The sequence below is a fragment of the Candoia aspera genome, chromosome 1, assembly GCF_035149785.1.
Source record: "Candoia aspera isolate rCanAsp1 chromosome 1, rCanAsp1.hap2, whole genome shotgun sequence".
NCBI classification, from domain to species: Eukaryota; Metazoa; Chordata; class Lepidosauria; order Squamata; family Boidae; genus Candoia; species Candoia aspera.
Genome location: NC_086153.1, coordinates 149,673,266 through 149,698,296, shown reverse-complemented (window position 1 = coordinate 149,698,296; position 25,031 = coordinate 149,673,266). Strand labels below are relative to the sequence as shown.

General features: G+C 39.9%; 1 protein-coding gene across 4 annotated transcripts in view; it reads right to left on the bottom strand.

The window, feature by feature from the left end:
• Nucleotides 1–23,524, bottom strand: part of SIL1 (SIL1 nucleotide exchange factor) — a 34,415-nt gene extending 10,891 nt beyond the window's left edge. The window contains exons 1-9 of one of the 4 annotated variants that reach the window (XM_063315675.1): nt 23,442–23,485; nt 22,966–23,039; nt 20,129–20,239; nt 19,721–19,868; nt 16,969–17,089; nt 13,148–13,256; nt 11,701–11,892; nt 11,014–11,135; nt 3,455–3,551 (exon numbers count right to left, since the gene is read on the bottom strand). In XM_063315675.1, the coding sequence (XP_063171745.1) occupies nt 3,455–3,551; nt 11,014–11,135; nt 11,701–11,892; nt 13,148–13,256; nt 16,969–17,089; nt 19,721–19,868; nt 20,129–20,233 (894 nt within the window). In that variant the 5' untranslated portion in view covers nt 20,234–20,239; nt 22,966–23,039; nt 23,442–23,485. Of the gene's footprint in view, nt 1–3,454; nt 3,552–11,013; nt 11,136–11,700; nt 11,893–13,147; nt 13,257–16,968; nt 17,090–19,720; nt 19,869–20,128; nt 20,240–22,678; nt 22,737–22,965; nt 23,057–23,441 lie in introns of those variants that run through there. The other 3 variants (XM_063315666.1, XM_063315683.1, XM_063315658.1) reach the window with 3 other exon arrangements.
• Nucleotides 23,525–25,031: the final 1,507 nt, after the last annotated feature.

Here is a 25,031-nt window from a genome sequence, read left to right as displayed (position 1 = left end):
GCCAGACAGTCTGCACTACCACTCTCTAGACCAGACTTGGGGAACTTGATTCCCCCTTTAAGAGAATTTTGTTCTACCATGCAATCACCCAAGCCCACCCTAGGGTGGGCAAAGCCAACTCAGTGAAGAAACAGCTCAGACACTATTTGTTCTTCACTGTTCTTCCAGTAGAATGGGGCTGATCTTTAAGGGGAACAGACCAGGAATGCTGAACAGCCATAAGGCACTTGTCTTCATCACCTTAGACTCGCTTCCCATCCTTACCCTCTCAATCTGATACCCTAATACACTCCTGCTTATGATTTTAACTCCTTCAGCTCTACCAGCTCCCCTTCTACCATCTGAAGACCCTGCTGCCTCAAGAAAAAATCTGTCTGTTCTCTCTTGTCTTTGCCATATGCATAGAGCTGCCTCCCAGAACTCCTTTCTTATTTCATTCAGACCCCACACTACCCCATCTCCTCTTGGTCCATGAAGCCCTCAGTACACAGTCATGATTTCCCTGACTCTGCTGCAGGGGCAGGTAACTTGATGACTTTCAAATGTTCAGCACAACTGAATTGACAATTCATTTGTTCTAGAGCAGAGTTAGAATTTAACTGTCTCGATTGTCCAATTATGTTTGAATCCATGGACACAGGGCCAGTCCAGAAGCATTGCAGATGCAAAATGGCTAAATGTCAGTAGAAGGAAGGGTGATGGGGGGAGAATGTGGCTTTGAGCAATATCTGTACTAGCTTACATTCTTAGATGAAATACCAGAGAGCTTCCTATCATGCAGACTGGGTATTTTCGGTCCCTGTTTTTCCTGAAAATCTTACCCAACAATGATTTTGTGGAAACCCCAAACCTTGTAATGCAAAACTTCAGTCGGCTTAATAAAGACACTGCCTTTTATTTATTCATTTTCTCCTGGTTACATGATTTCTATTGCTTTTTATTCATCGAGATAGCTTGTTCTACCTTATCATGGCAGGTTGTGATCTTCCCAAATCAAATAGAATCACAAGAAGGATGGGCTGCACTAGGATGTTTGCATGTGTTGAAAAACTGATCTTGTTCAAGGATATCATACTCACCTTAATATCATTCAATCAGCATTCAGCTACCCCGTCCTTACAGCATTAAGTCGAAGCACAGCCTTCTCTTTATAAGATTAGTGTAAGTGCTGTATTCTGACTCTCCTTCAATATTGATATGAATTCAGTTGTCATCACCTCAACTAAAATGGAATTCCATCCTTTTAAAGTGAATAATAGAGAGTTGGCACTGCTTCTTTATTCTGACAATATGGCTATACTCAAGCTGGTCTTCAGAAGTCATCTCTGGGCCCTTTTCAAAGGGATTTAGATGCTATAAACATTAATGACAGCTAAACAATAACAGTACAAACCTGGTTTCATCCTTCAAATACCCTGGCATATTATTTTAATCCTCTGGAATCTGGTATGAACAAACTAAATCTATTTCTGATAAGGCCAACAACAGTGCTAAGGCCACATTGGACTTCTTTCATATTAAAGGGGGCAAGTGTCTATCAGTTGCCATAAAACTTGTTAAAGCCAAATCCATCTCCCAGATATTATACAGCTTTCAGGTGTGTCCATATAACAACTTAAAGCCCCTAGAGACTATCCAGTCCAAAGGCCTAAGACTGCTATTTTGCACACCTGCTGCATTTTGAACAGAGCAGTCTGCTTAGAAACAGGGGTGATCCCACTGGAGTCTAGGGTCCCCTTATGCCAGTTCTACTTCTGCCTTAACCTTCACTCCTCCAGTGATTCCCTGGCTGCCAGAATGCATCCTGACAACCTTCCTCTTCCTAGAAAACTAGAATCCAGAATAAGTACAGCTTCTTCTGCCACGCTCTGCTGGCCATGGGCCCAACAAGAGTTAATGCCACCCTTTGGCAGCAGGTATTCAGTGTAACTCTCCAGACAGGTTAGGGTGTTCTATGTAACCTGAATATAAACAGGAAACATCAGCAAATTACCTAGTCAGCATTACCTGTTCAATACACTGTAGAGTTCTCTGTTTGGCCTGTTTTAATGTCTTGTCCTCCACCATACCAGAGGGAAAGTATAACAGTACCACTCTACTGAATGAACTTGCCCTTGTGACTTGGTGTCATGTTCATTGTTTCAATGTGAAACGTACATCGTAACATTTCGCATGTCATTTTGCTGATGCGTGTTTAGGTTGGGAGGGGAGGAGGATTCTGTCTCCTGGGATGTTATCTGTATTCAGCTGGATTGGAATGTGTTTGGGTTATTTTGTGTGTTCAAGGTTTTCTTCCCAGAACATCAGCAGAAATTGTCACCAGCACCTGCGGTGGGGAATTTGAAACGGTTTGGGCGAGGGGAGGGATTACGTTCGCACCAAGGGTTTTTAGTTTGTATTTGGCGCGCTTTTGCTCATTCTCAGCTTTCTCTGTATTTGCATACTATTCTTTAATAAATCAGATATCATTAAGTCCCTACTTGTGAGTCTGGTTCTGTTAGGGTAGGCAATCATTACACTTGGGGGAACCTGAGACTCCAGCCCACAGGCTTCTTTGAGGTACTTTTTAAAGCAAGGTGTGCCCTAACTCTACCTCCTAATCAAAGCCCCATCTGGTCTAGGGATGATTTTATTTGCTTTATATTATCAGACTAGAAGATTAACATTGAGAGTCAGGTGGCATACAAGTTTAAAAAATCATCATCATCATCATCATATCCACAATAGTCACAAAATTTCTTATAGTTACCATTGCTTTACACAAGTAAAATGCCTTAAATGTTAGGATTTTACAACTATGTTTTAAAAAAAAAGAAAAGATTGAGCTTTTAATGTCATTTTATATCTTTTTGTCACATGTGACTGGTCACTGACTACAAAAAAGTTATGCATAAATAGAGGTTGCAACCAACCAACCGCTTTTCTTTCTTACACTGTTGTCTAATGTAGATTATAAGTGTCCTCTGTGCAGATAGTTAGAATAGAAACCAAAATAAACAATTACTTCTTTAAAAGGTATATCCCACCTTTCTTCCAGGAGCAAAAGGTGGCTTACGTGAGGATTGCCTAAGCTCAAAGCCACGTATCCTGGTACCATGGTGCCTTATCTGCAACTAAAGCTTTTCAGTCAGAATTGTTTTCAAACTTAAATAAGGCTATCAGATCTGGGCTGCAAAAATCCAGGTGGCCATGAGATGGAAGCAAAGAAGGTGTTCCAGCTCTCTCTGTTGTCATCTAGTGATCATCCAGATTTTGCAGCCCAGATCTGCTAGCTCTATTCAGCAAAGGGCACGACCTTTTTAAATTTTAGGGATAATCTGATCTTACCACTTTTTGCAGAGCCGTAATAATCATTCAACCTTGGATATTTATGATCCTGCACAGAAGACTATGAACATTCCAGTACAACATTCAATTCTGCATTGTTCCCCCACCCCCACCCCCACCCGAGTACCTTTTTCTTTACTGCCAAAGACTGGTCTGTAGCCAAAATAACCAGCAATTTTTGTAAAGCACCGCCTTCAATTGCTGCAACTTGCACTCTGGGGTTGCTGGGAAGAGAGAAAATAAAAACTCCTTAGAGTCAAAAACACCTCAGCATCCTTTAAACTTTACTGCAATCTGGCTTCTATCACAAGTAACTGTGTCAGGGTAACGATATATTTTTTAAACAATATATTGCAAGGCTGAAAATGAATATGAAGCCCTGGAGAGAGATTCTACTGCAAAATAGCACATATGTTGGTTTAGCTTCACAAGTCGCCACCTGCTGGAACAATCCGACAATATGAGAAATACAGTGTCATTTCTTAGGGATGTGCAAACTGTTTTAATTTTTAATTCCTGTTTTAATTTTAATTGTTTTAATTTTGATTCCTGCCCAAACTGTTCTGTGCACAGCGTGGTTGCTTTTGGGTGGCTGATGTCTGAACCAAAACAGGTAATTTTGGTCTAGAGAGGGAATGAAATAGGGCTGTTTAGTTCTGAATATGGATCAAATTGGCGTTCTTCCTGGCAGAAGCGTTTTTAGGGGTGGGGTAAGGGCAGGAAAAAGTCCATGATGAAGCAGCTAAGGGAGGGGCAAGGGAGAGAAGGTGCTGGGAAGAGAGGATCAGTGCCTTTCCTCCCCTGCCACCCCCACCCCGCTTAGCTGCTTCCCCAGGCTGTTTGATAAGCCATGCTGAAAGCTACTGAGCCGAGGAGGGAAGACAGAGTGGGTGATGCACGTGAGCTTTGTCCTACTCATCTAATAAAACTGTTTGCAGGTTTTGTTTTGGCCAAACCTATGGTCAGGAGCAAAAGTTGGCTTGCGTAAGGATCCCTCTTCATTTTATCCCTACAATAACAACCCTATGAGGTCAGTTGGCCTAAGAGAAAATGATCAGCTCAAAGTCACCCAGAGGGGCATTGTGGGGCATTATCTTCAGCTAGCAATGGCTCCAAAATTAAGGAAGATGATCAGACATGGAAATGTTTAGGTGAGTATTATAAAAAGAAGACTTCAACACTTCAAGAGGGGGACTAACTGTTCCAACAGTTGGGTTACCAAATCTGGGCTGCAAAACTCCACCTAACCATGAGATGAGAGCAATTTTGTTTCTGCCAACCGTGGCCCATCCAAAATGGTTCATCAACACACAATGTGTGTTTCAGGTTCAAAAAAAAATTTTTTTTCCCCATTTCATGCACATGAAAGTGTATGCACATATCTACTAAAAACAAGCAGATGTGCTTAAATGAAAGGACAATTTGATAGGTTTAGTATTTTCCTTTATTTTAAAAAAATAATATTGTCACAATAGGATTCTAGCTCTTTTAGATATCTAAGCATTACAGTGCAAAGAGTTTGGTTTTATCTTCTAGGTTGGAATGGCAAAAGATCAAAGTTCACATTCTTCTGGACATTATTAGGGAGAATGGCCACTCCGATTTGAGAACTGTTAAATTTCTTCCTTTTCTTCTTTTGCTGATTCTATATAAACCGACATATGAAACTCACATCTGCCATCCTGCAACTACATATCCTGAGCAGCTACTGGCACTGTGTTTTAGTAATCCTGAACTACACTTCTCAGTCCTAACCTTAACTGTAAATTGTGGATTAATAATACCAAATCCTGATTTTGCTGTATTATGTTAAACTGGAGGAGAATAAAAATGAAAATCACAATCACGCTTCAAGGAAATTGGGGCACGGATGAGAGGTCTCTGTAGCAGAGGTACTGTTGCTTTTCCTGATCAGGAATATGAGTTACTTCCATGTCCGTTAACAACCAAGCCTAGACTATCTTGGAGGCAGAAACAGCAGTACCAGTGATTTTTACCTTTAAATCTGCCCAGTGACCTTCACTGACAGGATCAATGTCAACATCCTTGCCAATCTGGAAGACATGCCTATCTCTACTGCAAATATGCCTGGTTTGTCAGTCTGAAGTTCAAAATCTTAGTTCTGCCTCTGAGCTCCATTTTAGCTCCTTGATCTGGTTGCCAGTGATTGATAGAACTGTTACAAGAACTACCTGCATTCTACAGACAGTTTTAGACATAAATACCTTTTATGTTGGTAGGATGTGACTATAATTTATACAGCACTCTCTATGGACTTGGTACAATGCAGATTTGTATCTCATGTGGCTTACACTCTGAATATGGGAAACAGCAAAGGAAAATGATGGGAATAAAGGTTGAAGGAAATAATTTACAATTATTTTAACTGCACGCATTTCTGCTTTGTTACAATGAGATATTGGTTGTTCCAAAGATTTCTATGAAAATATGTCTTAAGTATAGATCCGAGGAGGAGCGTTGAATAAATAGAACTGGAGAAGTGAAGAAGACAGATGTCCAGGTTAAGGAGCAGAGTTTTCACTGGTGAGACAAACATTTGGAAAGGTTTAGAGGGAGATACAGTGTGTTTTGGTGGCACACTGAATGGGAAGGGACCAAGAGGACAGAAAAGTTGAAGAGGAAGCCAAGTTTCATGGTGGATGGACCAACTGGAGGATGAAACTGTTAAGAGTTAAAGAGACACATTTCTTGAAAACTTTAAATAAACCTCCAATGCCAGCCAAGATATAAAGATAGCACACATGAAATAAAGATCCACTCTGGGCATGCAGTGAGATGCCACAATTATGTTGACTTCTCTTCAAAGGAAACACTCTTCATTTTCATTTGGAGAAAATGACAGTGGAAAGGGAAAAAAGCCATTTAAGATAGCTAGCAGTGCCAACTAGCATACAAAGCAATATTGCAGTGCCATAAACATATCAAGACAATAAACAGTGGATGGGTATTGGAGAATAAGTCAGCAACGCAGTAAGAGGGAATAACCAATAACATGATAGCTAGGGTATGAAAGGTACTTCAGCCATTTTGGCTGATCTTTTGTAGGTACTGCAGTAACTTTTATGAATAAAACACCTTTCCTGCGTTCTAGGCAATGCTTTAAACAAAGTAACATCTTCCCTTGCTCTCTTCCCTCAGCTTCATTTCACAGTTTATTCCATTAACTTGCTCAATCTATGTCACATCTATTGACTTTTTTAAAAAATTCAAGCTCATTTTCCATATCTCCCTGGCCTTTTCTGTTCCTATTAACATGATAATGTATTTAAAACATAATTATTGTATTTTAGGGTCAGACTTTCAGATCAAGAAGAACAGATATTCCCTCCATAAAAGCCAGAGCATAACAATTCAGATGCTATTTCCCTCAAGGATTATAAATGGGTCAAATTCTCATTAGCTAGCACCGAGGGAAAAAAATTAACATGACATTTATTGCCTGGCTTTCTCCTACAGAAATTGAAGGTGATCACAGGAGGGTTCCAGGACCCAGAGCTGCTATGCTTCATGAAGGTTGCTGTATCATGTGCCTTCAGACCATACAATAGCTTTGATGAGCCAGACAGATCGTGCTGACTTCAATTAGAACACAAGGAAAGGTTGCACTCTATGGGGCTCCTTCACATAGCAAAAAAGGAAGGGAGGGATATTAAGAGGGATATATCAAATTATGTATGGTCTAGAGATTTTTTTCCCTCTTCCCTTTTTCATGCTACAAAAGGCATGAATCACCCAATGAAGCTGAACAATAAGAGATTCAGGACCAACAAAAGGAAGAACTTATTCACAGAGCCCAGAGCTGATCACAGAATCCACTTTCACAGCTAAGGAATGGCAACCAACAGGGCTAGCTTTAAAGTTTTGATTACATTCATCTGTGTAGGACAAGGCTATCAATGGCCATCAGAAATCACTACCTAGTATCCAAGACATTATGTTCCTCAACATAATTGCTGGGGAACATGAGTGAGAACTGTTCCCCTTGTGGCTCCATCATGTGGCTAGCTGCTTTGCTGGGTTCAAATGCCTCCCGAGATGATCTAGCGCAAAAGCACTTCTTCTGCTTTAATGCCCTTTTCCTTGGACCTTCCTGCCTTCAACAGCCTCTGATTTCCCCCTCTCAGAGACGAACACATCTTTTACAAGAGTGATATACGGAGAAAATATTGCTTGTACCATTCAGCCCACGGATTGTTTTATGAGAGAGACAGCAATTACTGCCTTTGATCAACCCCTTGACCCTCTGGAGCAGCCAGCTTAGTTCAGCATGGCTACCTCCTTGCCCGCCAGCAAGGGGTGATGCAACATGTTTGCAAAGCAGCTCCTATTGTTCTCTGCAAGGCAGGACTCACTTCTCTTAGGAGGGCCCGCCCCCAGCAACGGTTGCCATGGTAATTACACTTCAGTGTTGGTTGGAAGGGAAGGCTGTGGATGCCAGTTCGGTCCTCGCAGCTGCTACTGAAGTGGCAGCTCTTATGAATATTGGCCAGGCGGCCAGCAGCCCCCGCTAGTTTTTTGTTCGATCCTGTCAGGGCCTGCTCTGGCCAAATTAAAGAGTGCCATGGAAAGTTGGTAAATATGCACAGAAGAGAAAACATGGCTTAAAGGAGCAAAGCCTGTATTTATAAGTATGAAGATTAAGTTTCTCTGGGAAACCCCCTTTTCAGATAATTAATTATAGGTACCGGGACTATATTTTCTTGGAACAAATAAAGGACAAACCTGAAAAAGGGGCAAATCTGAAAGAGGTTCATAAGAATACCAAAAAAAAAAATGTTTATATTTTAACGTTGCTTTACAAAGGAAAAATCAAGACTACAACCAAGAAAAACAGTATAAAAAGGCATATTATAATAAAAAATATCTAAAATCCAACAGTATGTGTAAATTTATTTTTAAAAGACAATTCAATTTCCCTATTTTTCACATGAAAGTGGAAGGCTGTGCATTAAGTGGCACCATTTGTACAGTAAAAGTCAAATCACCAAAATAAAGGACAGACGTGAGTTTTTGAAAAAAATAAATAAATCCAAAGGACAGCTTTCTGAAATAAAGGGCTAGTCTTTATAATAAAGGACATGCTGAGTGGTCACTATAACTATAGGAGTTCTTGTGAGAGAGGAATGAAAAGAGATGGGTACCATTACCAACAGCAGTCCTCACAGGAATCTATGAGAAAGGTCTTTCCAGCCCCCCAAAGAGGAGACCTTTCTTTCCCAAGGGAGACCAAAAGGGCCAGGAAAGCCTAACTGCATTCCAGCCGCAAGTGGACGTGGGAATGGGGAAATCCCTGGAAGCTCCAACCAGGAATAATATATTCCTACTGGCAAAGCCGAAGCTTTTTAAAAATAAAGCAAAAATCCCTTTCTTTCAACTAAACGTAGTGAAACGATGTCTTAAGAGAGGTGGGAAGGAGAGGGGACACTAACCAGGGCTTGATCTTGACTAACCGTAATTTCAATTAATAATTGTTTAGGAAAAAAAAATAACTGTGAATCATTGAAAATGGAAGCAAACATTTCCACATTCTTCCTCACAAGAGCATTAGAGGTGAGCCCAAGCCTCAGGACTCATTCACGTCACACTGAAACATCTGAGAGAGCAAACCGGGAAAGACTCCTTTCCCTGATGACATGGAGAAGTACTGAGGGGACTTGGGCCCATGACAATGGATTCCTCTTCTCCCACTGAATGTACTTCCAAGACCACAACCACATGAATGGCCAAGCACTGCATGTAACAGCAACAGTATACTGCTTCTGTGGGGGTGGGCCCCTGCAAGCCTTCTTTCAGCAGCATGACCCTGAATTAGGAACAGAATATAGGTTTGCAATGATTAAGGAAGCCCTAGGAAGTGTCATTCCTGACTTTCACTATCTATCGATTTGAGGATTCAAAAACATACGGCTAGCAAAGTAGGGCAGCAGATAGTGATCTCTTTTTGTAGAGGGACAAAAGATGATTTTCATCATCATCTTGATGGACTACAATGCCCTTGAAATTAATATTAGCCTTTTGTTCTTATAGAAACAGAAGACTTCAACACAGCTATTCAGTTTCTTATTAAAACAGAAGACTTCAACACAGCTATTTTGCAAATGCATGCAGAAAGACCATTTTGCTTCTAACAATGGGCATAAAGCTTCAGCATTCAGACATGTCCTTTACAGGATCATGCTGAGCTATAAAAGCTTTTAATGTACTTGCCTCTGAATAGGTACATTTGAGACTTCGTTACTTTTTAACCTATGCCAACATTAAAACATTTGAAAGATAGTTGAATGAACTGAAAACACTATCTATTATCTGACAGAGACAATAGATACTGGTTCACAAATTGTGAAATCTGTTATACTCAGTGTGATTTCAGCTTCTTCAAACACTGCTATACACGGCCGTTCAATTCTTCTGTTTTGGTTCTACAGTTTGTATCTTAACACTGACATGCATTTAAGCAATTTCTATATGGTCCATTAAAGCAATAAGGTGCAGGTTTCTATGCACTGTCAGCTCTAAATTTCTGTATTGATTTACTTTTCCTTAAAGCATTTAAAATGCTAGCAGGTGAGGTGGTGTTTGGTAACACAATGTACTAATCAAGTCCCAGGTCAAACCCCAGAATGACTTCTGAAATGAACGCCGTTGAATGAACCTGACAACATAATGGATTGGAAATGCTCAAATTGACTTTTTAAAAACTTGATTTTGTTAATCTGCAACATAATACAGGCTGGGTTCCCAAAATATGACTTCATAGGAAGGCGTAGACAAACTAGCAAACAATGAATTTGATTTTGATGCTTATACAACATGCCCAATACCCAGTCCCCATACACAATCTCATTAAACCATGCCATGACAGGGTGGAGCTGTGATAATCAATTTCCAAATGTTGTGATATTCATGGACAAGCTCCAGAATTCACATCACCATCCAATGGCACTTTAAAATCTTAATGGCATCCTAAAGTTGAAGGATCAAAGCAGAGGTTTGAGATTTTGCTTTGAGGAGAGACCTAAGGAAACCCATGACAAACAGCCAGACCAATGCAAAATTCTGAAGCATTTATCTGAGTATGACTGGTAAGGACAGAGATACATAGGACCTATTAATGAAAACCCATGGTGCGGGCGGGGACTGCAAGGTTGCAAATCATCTTTCCTGAAATAATGAATACTAAGTTCAATTTTATCTGATCTGGGCCTTTGGGGGATTCTGAATTTTGTTTTTGTTATAATCTCAGAAAGCATATATTCCTCCTTGCATGCTTTGTTTCTGACACTGGAATCCTTTCCGCAAGGCATACTTTAAAATCTAATTATTATCTCCTTCCTCATGGTTTGTTTCTCTCACCTTGCCATATAGATGGGGCAGCAATTTCCTATGTGAAAGCCACACTTCAGCAGGTGGGTAGCTGTTTTGCAAATTCCAAAAGAGGTAAAAACAGCCATCTGCAGCTGCTTAGCAACCACAGGGTATCTTTACTGTACTCACTTCTGGATTGACCAGTTGTGACAACAGGAACTCCAAACAGATGAGCACATGGCGTTGCTGCTAAGATCTGTGTCCACTTTTCCAACTGTGGAACGGGTACTGACACCTTCTTCAGGTTATTCCTTTTCCCCCCAGATTCTTAAAGCCACACATATACACAGAGGTGCTCACCTGGACAGTGCAGCTCCCAGTACAAAAGAGGCATATTCCTTCATCAGTGGTTCACTGCTGTTTAGCCCATTAATCAAAAGTTGTAGACCACCAAGGGAAAGCAAATCTTTTGCATTATCCACCTATAAAAGATACAGTTCCACATTCAGGTAAGTACTGAATTAAAAACATATACACAGGAAAGCAGATAAATCAATCCACACATGTTCTAGATACTAAATGATCAAGAGGCTTTAGAATACATGTTCGTATTTCTTTAGAATAACCCCTGGGAATCTAGTGAGTTAAACAGTAATCTAAATATAACTTAATTAACAAAGTTAGAGAGTTAAAAACGTTTGGGAACTGGTAATAAGCAGATTAGAAACACATCAGCTAGTACAAATGATGTGGAATGAGAACTTAGAACTTTAATCATAAAATGACTAAGCTGACATGGGATGTGATTAAGACAGAGTTAATCTTAGCCTTGATGAATCAGGGGAAGCCTTTGTAGTAAGAACTTTGCAGTAAGAACAAAGTTGTTGTAGAATTCATGCATGAGTCAAAATGTGAACGAATGAATTCAGGTTCCTTGTTCAAGAAGGCTGAATTCTGTAACACCTGTTTCTACCAGACACAGATTCATATAAATGTCAATTCCCGGAATGCCCCCAACAACTGCCAATATTTTTAGAACCTTTTTACCTGATGGACGTAGTACTCAAGATCGGAAAGTGCTGTAATTTTCTCTTCAAGTGTTGAAGCTGAATTGTTAAATTTGTTGATTAGTTTAAGCATAATTTCAAGATCGGTTTCCAGCTGCAGGTTGAGCTCCCTGAATTCTTCCTTCAGCTTTTCGATGGAACGGAACCTACGCTGGACATCTTCCTGATGAGTCTTGAAAATGGGGGCAGCAAACCAAAAGAGTACAAGCCAAAAGGAAACATGCAGACATTATTTTGTTTCCCCAAACAAATGGTGCCTTTTAGTTACATATAAACAACCTCTATTATTATGCAGCCAGAAACAGCCAGAAACATATTGCTTAACACCCAATCTACTGTTTTTGTAAGATTCCTGTTATCATTCTAGGGCTGTTTCCTTCTAGAAACTGAGGTGGGGGGTGGGGGGAGAGAGAGAGAGAGAGAAAAAACAACCCTCTGGGTTTTAAAAAGGCCATTTCTATTCAATGTCTGTTATTTCTGTTGTTTTGCTTGCTAGCAGTCACATGCTCAATGTCAACCGACATATGCATACATTGAAGCAATGGATTCAAAAAGCAAAGAAACTGGCCCCTAATTTGAAACATCTACATACCAGAATGAGGAGGAGACTTAGAAAAGTGAAAAACACCTGGAAAAGTCTCTGCAATGTTAGAACACAATTTAAGCCACAGTATGGTCTTTCACCTGCTTATCTGGGATAAGCATGTGTTTTTTGGTAGGTAGGTGATGAGCTGATGCTCAAATGTCTTTATAAGAAACTGGAACATCTCCTGCAGTTGTCTGGGAACTGCCCAAGTTTCTTATTTAAAAAAAAATTATTCATGCAGAATTCATTGCCATTTGAATCCTGTAAGTAAAGAATGGATGGATACACTTACTGGTGAGTACTAAATCAGCTTTCTTACCTGCTGTCATGCATGGATCCTCACAAAAGCATTAGTAAACAAAAGAATGAACAAAGCCATTTAGAGGTCAAAGACTGGTCCATTAAAGCAGACCCCTTCTAAAAATCGCCCCCCCCCATTGCAATTTGTGATGTGAACACAAAGATAAATTATGATTTGTGTGCATACTGACCGTATTTTATTTTCACCGTGTTCTAATTTAAATTAAATTAAATTACAGCGTTTGGTCCCTTTTTTTGGCCCAGTGTGGGCCTTAATCTGAAAAAAGACTGTGCATCCCTACACTGAAGCTGGAGGGTTGTTTCTCTTTCTCTTTCTTTAGAAAAGGGAAGAAAACAGCCATGACAGAGAAGTAGAGGTCTTCAGGTTTCAGCCAGACCAGACAGCAACCATATTCTTGGCTCACATTTGTTTTCACGGGATAGGCTTCCTTTATCAACATCCTCCCTACTGAATTTAAGCGTAGGATTGCTAAGTACTCAGCAGCCTTCCCATTGTCATTTTCCTGGATTCATATAATACCTTCTGTGCAGGCATATCATCCCCCTTCATGGTTTCTTTCATTTTAGCCAAAGCCTTTTTGAGTTCTTGCGTTGTGAATGAATTTGGGTCAACATCTATCTGGCCAAGCCTGGCATAAAAACATAAACCATAAACAGTGGGTCAACAATAAAATGGGTTCATCTCCTTCATAAAAGCCATCCTGACCCCCTTTATCTGACTAAGCCAAAAAATGGAGAAAAAGTAAATGGCACCAGCTAAGTTCACTCAGACTGTATATTGATTTTAATACCAGAGCTTTATAAGTTTTTAAGAAAAATCTGCAGTCATTTAAACTATGCTCCACAAGTCATCTGCATAAATGGATAGAAAATTTGATCATGTGCTAATAACCCTCTAATGTTAACATAAATTTTTAATTTAAAAAGTCATTTGAAAGAAAGACACATAATTTGAGAGTTGACTGAGAGTAAAAAGCATTTTCTCTGTTCGGAGTACATATCACCGTAGAAGGAAAATGGGGAACCAAAAAGATATAGCCTCTGCAAATCTAAGGAATGCTTTAGACATACAATGAATAAATCAATAAATGAAAAGAAAAAGAGAAAACATGTGTCGTTTGGTATGGGATTATCATGGTGCCTTGCCTAGAGTGTGATTTTTTTTAAAAATTTTTTAATTTTCTAGTTTTTATTTTTTCACATATTCATAGTGTTTGATGGTTGTTCTCCGCCCGGGGTTATGTTGTATAAGATGGGCAGCCATATACTTCTTTTAAAGAGAATAAAGCAAAACCCGCCTATTGGCAAGTGATACAGGCAGTCCTCATTTAGCCACCGTTCAGTTACGATGGTGATGAAAAATGAACTTTACCACCAATCCTCGCATTTACGGCCTTTGCAGGTCTGTAAAGCAAAGGAAAGTTGAAGTAAGATCATAAGCACAGTTGCGGTTTCACTTAGCGACCGTTTCACTTAACGACCAAGTTGTCCGACCCAATTGTGGTTGCTAAATGAGGACTACCTGTACTTACCCTTTCAAAGTTCTATAATTTTTTGAAGACCCCTTCTAAGATAACAAGGTCATTTGCAATTTGAAGGCCAAAATTCAAGTAGCAGTTGAATTGCATGAATCTGTTTGAGATCTATCCAAACTGGCTTCAAAACCAATTCAGAGCAAAGCTCCTCTCAAGTGATATACATCTAAACAGGAAATGCAATGACTGAGGTGAGGGAGGGGGGATGTACATAAGCCCCACCCACAAGATCAACTTTTCCAGTCTGGAAGAAGCTGACTGCTCCTTTGGATGCTGAAAGGATGGGGACAGAGAACACTGGGCCATATCCATGGGAACTCTGGCAAAAGTATCAGAGACAAGCAGTCCTTAAATGTAGTTATTTCTTTTCTACTTACTTTTTCATCACCGTCGTAACTGTGAAATATTTCCTGTTCATACTTTTAAACTAGTTTTGAACCTGTTTGGCCAAACGGATTCATAATGTAATCCGAAACAGTGCATTGTAACTCCTGTTAAGTGAATATACCGATATCTAATTTGAAAAAAGTTGGATAGGTATTGGCTAACATGCTTCAAGAATGTATTGGTCCTACATGTTTTAGGAGTCAGACACTTAGCTAAATATTCTTCCTGTATCACTTGAGCTCATACAAACCTGTGCATGTTAAGAAACTGAAATTAATTGTCAGACTAATAAACCAGACTTCTCTGAAGGAAGGCTGTTTCAAATAATGCCAAGAATAAAAAAATAAAAATGCCCTCCGTTACAACAAGCACAGCTCTGCACATTTCGCATTCTCTGCAAGAGCCATAAATCCAGAAGTCACATGCAAAAATTCTCAGAATGCCCCCAACTGAAAGGTTTATCTTCCAAAGTAAAGCAGGGGGAAGGTGGAGGGATTACATGTCATTTGCTCAGATGTTCTGAGCAAAACTCTTCCTTTATGATAATCCAATTAAAGACCCCATGGAGCCACCGCTCTTGCGTCTACTATGAGTCTCCCTATGCTCCTCCGCAAGTTAAAACCCTTTCCTTGAGGAGGCAGATACATACGATGCTTTGTGTTTCCAGGGAGTTCACACAGTCTCGCTGTCGGAGTCAAAGCACTTGTGGCAAAGCTCAGAACAAGCAGCCTTGAGAATATGCAAGGATCCCGAGAGCAGGAACTAAACATGTATCACTGCTGAATTACTGACTGTGATTTTTTTTTTACCCCACATCAACATACTGTGTATGTGTGTGTGTGTGTCTATATATATATATATATATATGATAATTTCTTAGGGATACTTCTTAACTCACAGATGCAGCCTTAGCTCTTGTTTGCTCATCTCTCTGTTCAAGAGCAACAGTAACCAAATATAAAATAGGATTACAGGAGCTCCCAACTACCTGCAACAAAACTGGTGTCACCAAATTATATTTGTTTCATTTGCTAACATCTCATCACGTGCAGTTTCTTAATAAATTGTCTTATTTTTTAAAATCTGATCCCTCGCAAGACAATCTTAACTTCTTTCAACTCAAATAATTTATTTTCCATATAGCATCAATTTCTGCCTTCTCCTTAATCTCTTGGTCCTCACAATTGTCACCTGTTTTGAAATATGCTGATTAACATAAATGTTACTTTTCCATCAAAATGCTATCTTTATTCCAAAGGAACAGGTAATAAAGCAAAACCACTACTGGTATGTTGATGAAATCCTTAGATAGATTTTTCTTATTTGTTATTTATTTATACCCCATCGTCCAGTTTGGGAAAGCACTCAAGATGGCTTGCAACAAGTTATTCCCCTGATACATTATGTATTCTCTAGTTTAATTTTAGAAGTCCCAAAGTTAGGAACAATATTGATTCTAATTCCAAAAGACTATATCCCAACCATTATTGTACTTTTATAATACACTGTAGACAGGGAGTCTGTAAGCACTTTCAAGACTAACCAACTTCATTAGGGCAAAGCTTCCTGAGTAGCAACTCACAACATCAGATGCATAGAGCGGGTTCGCTATTACAGGAGTTTGAATACAGAAAGTGGAAACAGGAGAAGGGTGGGTAGAGAAAAAAAGCTAATGTGTTTACAAAACAGAAGAGCTGAGAGACACATCAGTTGGCAGATACAATGGTCTAAGAACCCACTGTCCCTGTTCCAGTCTTCTCTAATGGACTGCTTTTTTTTAATGTATTGTAATGTAATTCTCTCTCCTTGTATAATGCTGGTGAAGTTCCTCTACTGCTGTCTTGAGGTCAGTGATGGAATGTCCTGGGAGGCTGAAATGTTGGGTCACTGTCTTGTTACTGTTTGAGTTATGATGTATGATTTGTGTTCATTCATTCTCTTGTATATAGTCTGGCTAATCTGCCCTACAGGGCATCTGGAGGAGCACGGTTGGGAGATGATGACATATGTATCACACTAAAGATTGGGCAGGAGCAGAAAAGAGAAACTTTACCATCACTATACATCTCAGAAAATATATACTGAAACTAGATTCCAAGGTCTCCTGGATGCATCAAGACTAGAACACTAGCAGTAAAGCTGAATGGAGCATTGACTTTATACTGGTAATTTTTTTATCCTTGCTTTGTACTTGGCATGCATTGTGATTATATCATTCCAGTGTTATCAGGAACCTAGTTTACAGTATGGTGTATTTATTTTAATAGATCAAAAATTCAAACAATACCTATGAAAGGCCTTGCTCTAGAAAGAAGCATCTACTGAAAGCTTCCCCTCTCAAAGAAACAATGAAACTGACAGAAGCTGATCCACTTCCAGTTTAACAAAAAAAAAAAAGAAGGCTTTTAAATCAGTGTACCTTTTACTTTTTGGAGACTCTTTCACATTACTTTTTTCTTTGTTGTCATCTGGAAGCTTGGCTAATTTTTCTCCAGTGTGAAGATTTAATTGTACATGTAATCCTGCAGGAATAGCTTGACCTATAAATAAGAAGTTAAGAGATTTAGTCTTCAAATGTGTTTCTTTCTGTTCCATATTCAAAATTATATTCCAAAAGAGAACCAATTAAAAAAAATGAAAGAATATTAAAGTTCCATCATATTAGTCTACTGTAATGTCATCTAGATGGGGACACCTGCTGTGCCCCCAGATGCTGAACAATTTCCAGCACTTCTCACCGTGGACATGTTCTGTGCAGATTCTGGGAACTGTAATTCAGCAATACCTGGAGAATCACAAATCTGGTTGCATAAATCAGTGGATTATGTGCTACTCTACCATATTTAACCACTCCTTTTACAGAGATTACTATTATGGAAACCAGGGCCAATTTGTATACATATCAAATGCAGACAGAGCACTGTTATCAACAGTCAGAATTGTATCGTTATCTGAATCCTTGCAGCATAAAATTACAAATCTATTTTAAAACAATACGTTTTGCTGAAGTCCTAATTTCTGCTGAGAGTGAACTTGGGTAATCGGTGACTATTAATTGGAATCAAAAATTGGGTCATTCAAAAATAATCTGATAATCTAACACAGGGTTTCTCAACCAGGGTTCTGTGGCACCTTAGGGTTCCATAAGAGGTCACTAGGGGTTCCCTGGGAGATCACGATTTATTTAAAAAATTATTTCAAACTCGGGCAACTTCATATCAAAGAGGTAAGTTTCATTCTTTATTTTTAGTTTAAGAACACTGTTAATGCATATATACAGGCCTACCCATGAAACGAATATAATAATTTTGTAACTTCTGGCCTGTATTTGAGCCTGAATGTGCAGGGGTTCCCCGAGGCCTGAAAAACATTTCAAGGGTTCCTCCAGGGTCAAAAGGTTGAGATAGGCTGATCTAACACATGAAAAAGTATGTAATCTGAAAATTATAAGAGATACTTTGCTTAACACCCCCGACCCCCAATGATGAGCAACTGATGAGCTTCCATACTCACAGGACATTTATGGCAATGGGCTTTACAGGATAAGAAACATGGGAATAATTTCTAGGAGAGAAGAATGGGAGTAGTCTAGATTTTCTGTGAAATATTCTGTCATCTATATGCTTATCTTTGAAAAACTAGCATACTCAGCATGTCTATGAAGTCACTAGGAGTCAAGTTTAATTCAAAGGAGATCTGAACTTTTTAAATTGTTAACAAAAAGGCCTGCAAAAAAAGCTCAATTGAAGGACTGAAAATGCAAATATTGAGCCATTCAGCTAACATGAGAACAGAATCAAAGTGAGATAAATGTGTATTTTAAATAAGACACAAATTTTAAAGTGAACAGAATTAATATATGTATATAGAAAAACAACAGATATTCAGTCAAAATTGTGTTTCTACATTATGTAAGGAAATACATAAATGAAAAGATTGAGATTTCCATCAATATAACCTATAATTGAAGTAATCTGGCAATTTTTCAAGAGTATCCACCATGAGACATGAAATCTCAGAAAAGTTTGGAATCCACAGCCATTTTTATTTGAGAACTGAATGTGTTTATGGCATTAGAGAAAATAATAGTGAAAACAGATTATACAATATTGGTTTTGTCTTTTTTAGATGTTATTTAATCAACCAAGAATAGACTGCATTTGAACAGTACATTCCACACATGTTAAGTTTAGCTTTTGTGTATAAAAATATGATTATAAGCAGTCTAAGCACTATAAGCATTTTGCTTATGTGTACATTTCACAATTTAGCTTCATGTCTGCACCTCCAAGATGTAAATAGGCAAAAAGGTATAATCTAATTAAAGGATAACTGACTCCGTTTTTAAAAAGCATGCACATTATCAAAACCTCATTGTATATGGTTTTCTTTTAGTTTTGAGATACTGAAGGAAATATTAATAACTTAGATATTAGTTTCAACTTCCATTCATTAAAAACATTATCTTTAACATTTTTTCCCTTAAGGCACATACTACTGAATGCAGCTTCAAGAATGTAGCATCTTAAGTAGCAGTCTCATTTATTAAAACTACCTTCCACCAATTAATCAACAGAGTCTTTGATCAACTGAGATTTGCAAGCTTAACTAAATCTTAATTCCTGTGGATAAGCATATAAACTAATGTAAATCACTTTTCTGCTCATCTAAGTACCCCAGTGTTGTGATGCTGGGTCTTCTGAAAGGATCACCGAGTGCCTCCCCATGCAACCACAGAGGACACTTTTGCTTGCACTGCCACTGAAGCAAAGCACATCATTAACCTGCAGAATTCAGTACAAAACTTGGTGATGACCACTAACGTGGATCTTTAAAAGGGCAATGGACAAAATACGTACATGGAAGACAGGTCTATCAAGGGCTATTACAGACACAGTTTCCTCTAGGTTGGGGACAGTATGCCTCCAAATATCAGTTGCAGGGAAACAGTGGTGGAAGAGGGCTATCTCTCCATCTCCTACATGTAAACACCTAACAGGCACTGGACTGTCACTGGGAAAAAACTGGATTAAGTTACGTCCTGGCCTAATCCAGCAGGTCTTACCTAACAACACTTTGAGCAGTAGGGTATGATGAGTGCTTTAGTCATTTTGCAAGCCTACCTTCTGAATTATTTGCATAGCTCTAAAAATTAACTGTGTTTACATTACCTGGCTGGACAATCTGCCACTGATTTGTTGGGTAAAAGACTTCCAAGTCTTCAGAATGAAGATCCTCCTCCTCCTCTTCGATCACCTCCAATTCTTCCTTGTTCTGTTCTTTTAAATCACTCTCTTCTTTTTTTGTCAGAGCAAATTCCTTTGGGAAAAAAGAGATGGCTGGTTGTAGATCTGCATATATATTATTTTAGTACTGAAAATATTCTACTTGTTACAGATGTATTAGAAGGTCTTTTAGAAAACTGATTAAATATGTGGATAACCATCTGCATTGAAAACACAGCAACTCCCACTGTGTTAAAAAGAGATTACCCTCCCACTTGCCAACATTCATTCTTGCTGATCACTTAACTTTCTTTGTTGAAACATATTTAATATTTGATTATTAAAAATACTTACTGAAACTCTGTCATTCAAGCAGGAAGAGAAACTTGTTATGAAAAGCAGCAAGACCATCAAATTCAGCTTTGTCACAATGGACCAAAACCAGATGCTGTGAGACATTGCAACCTGAAATTAGACAGCTGATTAATAGATCTCTCCCCATTTCCATCAATTATTTTCACATTATACAATTTTACTGTATTCCACAGAAAACCAAAATGACACTAAGCTGTGAATATTACTGTTCCAAACTGTATATCCCAGTGCTCTGTTCCAAAGACATTGATGCATGGGCAAATTTCATAAAAATAAGTTATGAACCTAATCTCATCTCAGAGAATGCTCTTTAGTCAAGAGCAAATCCATCATGGAGAATACTTCTTGAGTAAGCTTATACCACCAGTGTGCAAACTGATTTAGCATATACTTTAAATGCATACTGCATAATTAATATGAGAGTTCACAGTGATTCAAATAAGTAGTCCCTGTATACTTTTTAAAAAATGATATATGTGCACAAGTTTCCACTAAAACTGCTTCTTTTCTTAATTTTATTTTCTTTTTGGATGATATCATAGGGTTTGGGTGGGAAATCCATGGCTGTCTAAGTAAAACTGATTCAGCATCACTTCCCAGTAACTATGATGGCTGGGGCTGCTCAGAGTTGCAAGTCAGTGACATCTGGGAGCCACAGGTTCTATACACCTGGCAGAGGTGATTCCACCCTTATTTTTTTAGATTTTTTATCCTGCCTTTATTATTTTTATAAATAACTCAAGGTGGGAACATACCAAGTACTCCTTCCTCCTCCTCTTTTCCCCACAACAACAACCCTGTGAGGTGAGTTGGGCTGAGAGAGAGGGACTGGCCCAAGGTCACCCCGCCAGCTTTCACGTCTAAGGCAGGACTAGAACTCACGGTCTCCTGGTTTCAAGCCTGGTGCCTTAGCCACTAGACCAAACCCTGCCACTCAATGAGCATGCTCCGTCACTAGCTGCTATTAGTATTCCTTTCTACATATATGGAGTCAGCAGCTTGGCAGCAACAAGGAACACTGCAAGGATGAATACAATAAAGCAAGCTGTTACTCACAGCTCAGACTTAAACAAAACTATTGTACTTAGCACTATTCTCTCCATCTTTCTTTGTGCCCACCTCCTTTGTTCTCCTAATCTTTCTCTCTACCTCGTCCTCTTCTTTTATTCTTCCCCCACTTTTTTCCGTACCTCCCTCTATGGCAACTCCTTCTGTGAAAAATGAAATAATGGACACAGTCTCAGTTATGCCCTTCCTTGATAGGATTTCCTACTGTGATGTGCGACTGTACCTCCTCGAAAGCCAGCCCTTCTTTCCTCCTGAGAATTAAATCAGTGGGGAAGCACACTCTGCATCCCATTTGTGGCACAGAAAAGAACAATTTCACTCCATCTCTGACACCACAAAAAGGCCTTTTAAAGTACTTGAATCACTCCGTCCATCAAAGGAAGCCACTGAACAGAATGACTGCTGAGCACAACTTCTGGGTCCAAAGGAACAGCGAGAACTAGAAGCCTTCACACAACAGGGTCCCCTCCTCCCTACATGCTGCTTTGCGATATCACCCTGCAACACCATCACAGTGATTTTGAGGCAATTTACGGTCATTTGTTCTGCCTTGTGAACCCTGGGAGCTGTTCCTTTGCAAACTTCATCTGAATTCTGATATTTGACTGGGCTGGTTTTGGGGTTGAGGTAGTTTTGTACTTAAAACGCCTTTTGCTTTTTTGTTGATGTTGTCTTAAGCTACTTGATATAGATAATGTCCCAGAAGTGTGATGGCATGTTTTTAGCTAAAGATCAGGAATGACATGCTGTTCACTTATTATTGTCTGACTATAATTATATACTTGCTAAATATCTGAAAAATGCCCCCATGTAGATGATGGTTTATACCTATTCCATTTCATTACGCTGCCACCTATTCTACAATGGCAAGAATACCTAGGAGCCAGACTAGGAAGGATCAAATCCTCAGCTATAAATCTCAGAGGTTGTGTAGTTAGTTTACAGTTATCATACAAAGCCAGAAAAATGAGCTTATGAAGAAAACTCTGCTCAAGTTAACAAGAGATGTATCATGCAGATTAGACCCCCTGAGCCAGTCAATACCAATGTATACAATTGTTGGGGGGATTACACAGAAAAGCAAGAAGCTCATATTCCACGAGTTCCTCACAGAAAGAACTAAAAGAGTCACAAAAATAAATCATTGGTAACATTTGTTAGTTTGGTGCAGTGGTTAAGGCATTGGGCCAGAAACCAGGAGACTGGGAGTTCTAGTCCCGCCTTAGGCACGAAACCAGCTGGGTGACCCTGGGCCAGTCACTCCCTCTCAGCCCTGGGAAGGAGCCAAGGGCAAAGCACTTCTGAAAAACCTTGCCAAGAAAACTGCAGAGCCCAGTCCAGGCAGTCACCAGGAGTCAACACTGACTTGAAGGCACCACAAAAAAAAAAAGCCAACACAACAGCAACCTCACATGTTGGTATTAGTAGAAATATTAGATTATCTTTATGGGCACTTGTTACCTTTAAAAGCAGAACCATTACTTGATTAGTCCAACTCAAGATTCAAATACAGCCGTGGGATTTAGAGCCTTTGTTTCTGTAGGGTTCTCCCTTGCAGAAACAAAGGCTCTAAATCAAGTTTTTGTGTTATATCAATTTTTGTACATGGGGAAGTTCCTAGTTATTACTAGATTTTTATCCTGCCTTTTATACCGTTTACCTATCTGAGAGGCTGGTTTTATCGGGGGAGCAGCGGGAGATGGGCGGCAGGCAAGTGACACGGAGCCTCCGCCGTTCCTACCACGCACCTTTTGCTGTCGACACCAACTTTCTAGAACTGGGTCAGAAACGGCCAACCCGCCCCTAATCCTCAGGGGCGTACCTAAGAACAAAAGAAGCCGGTTTTACCGTCGCTTCATGTCCCCCGTCCCCAAACATTTGTTGTTGTTGTTGGTTTATGCAATGGCATTCAAGCATCCAGCCCCCTAATTGCCACCTGAAGTAGCAGAGACCGGCGGCTCTTCCCCTTCACTGTAAGGAGTAGAGCGAATGCGACACCAGCTGCCCCCAGATGGTTTCGAGCACAATTCCTATCAGCCACACAGAAAGTAATCAAGAGTCAAGTGTGACGGGAGTTGTAGTCCGAAACATATGGCCAGCACGCAGGACGAGGAGGAAAAGATCCCAGCAGCTTCGCTCCCGGAGGAGGTGCCCGGCTGCCTCGGAAGGAGCCCTGGAAACACGCGCCTGGGCCGTGCACGCTCCCCTGGCCCGCCGCCCCTACCTCTTTGCGAACCCCCTTCCAGCCGGAGCCGGAGCCGACCCAGACGCGCTCTTCACCAATCAGGGAAACCCGCGTCACGCCCCCACCTCGGCGTTCTCGGACAAGAGCTCCACCCATTCAGAGGAAGCCACGCTCCCAACGTGGCTGCCCTACGGCATGTGGCATAGAGATAAGAAAGGGTAGAGGCACCCACCCAGCTCTCAAGAAATTACACTTCCTGGTCCCTTTAATGCCTCTCAGTCCAGGTTCTGCCCCGGGCTGACTCCAAAGGTCAGAAAAAAACTCCTCCCATCTCTCTTAGTTTTCAGTCACAGTACGTTTGTATTTACACATATTTAGCAAAATTCTTTCTCATCTAACAATGGGCTTGGTCAGCCTACATTTCTCTCACTAGCGAGCGTACAAAAGATCTCAGAGTCGAACACAGCAGGCATCTCCGGCCAGACTGACTCAGATGGATCAAGTGTAGCTTCACCTATTTCGAGTTTTAATAAAGAATCCATAAACCAATTCCAGCCAACGAGTCTCCCCTGCAGAAGCAAAGGCTCTAAATCAAGTTTTTGTGTTACATCAATTTTTGTACATGGGAAGTTCCTAGTTATTACGAGATTTTTATCCTGCCTTTTGTTTTTAAACTGCCAATTCAATACTATTAACCTATATTAAAGAAGAGGGAGGGTTGTTTTAAAGGAGTGATCTGTGCCAGCTCTGCACAGATTCAGATTACAGTCCAAGCTTTGGGCTTAATTTAAAGCATGCATTGCACTAGCATTAATATAGGCAACATGTGTGCCTGTAGACAAGAGGCTCTCTTCCCCATCTTATTTATTTAAAAAAATACAAAGAAAAAAGCATGGAGCAACACTTCCAGCATCATCTTTATTTCAAGGAATGCCTCTGTCTACAGGTAGGCCTCCTCAGCTTTTGCAGAAAATATAAATGATGAGTGCCTATATCCCAGAGCTTCATTTAAAGGCACCCCCCCTACCCCGCTTGCCTTGACAGAACAAAGGCAAAGCACTGTGAGGTAGCAGAGAACAAGAAGAGAGGCTCAAGTGGCAGGGAGGTTCCTCACCTGTAAAGAGTGATTTTTGTGACTGACCACATGCAAGGGCTCTCATCTGGAGCAGCCTAGCCTCCTTCCATGGCAATTGTTTTGTGAGAGCAATCAGGTCTTCTTCACAAAATTCCAAATTAACCCCCAAACCCTGCTTCTCTATACGTCAGAGCAGGGTTTCTCAACCTTGGCAACTTTAAGATGTGTGGACTTCAACTCCCAGAATTCTGGGGAATTCTGGCTGGCTGGGGAATTCTGGGAGTTGAAGTCCACACATCTTAAAGTTGCCAAGGTTGAGAAACGCTACATTAGAGTTTAAACTTAGGTGATGGCTGCCCATATGAATCTAATTTTATAAGTCAGGAGGCTATAATATCAAAAACATAACCAAGATATTGAGATGTGGAGGTACTGCTGATTCTCTGCAATGGCATGTTGCCAAATGCTTTGACAGAACTTATTCTTAATTTTGCCGTGATTGCTTTTTTTCTTATAAGAACCAAACACAGACATTCTGCCCGGTTATTTAAATT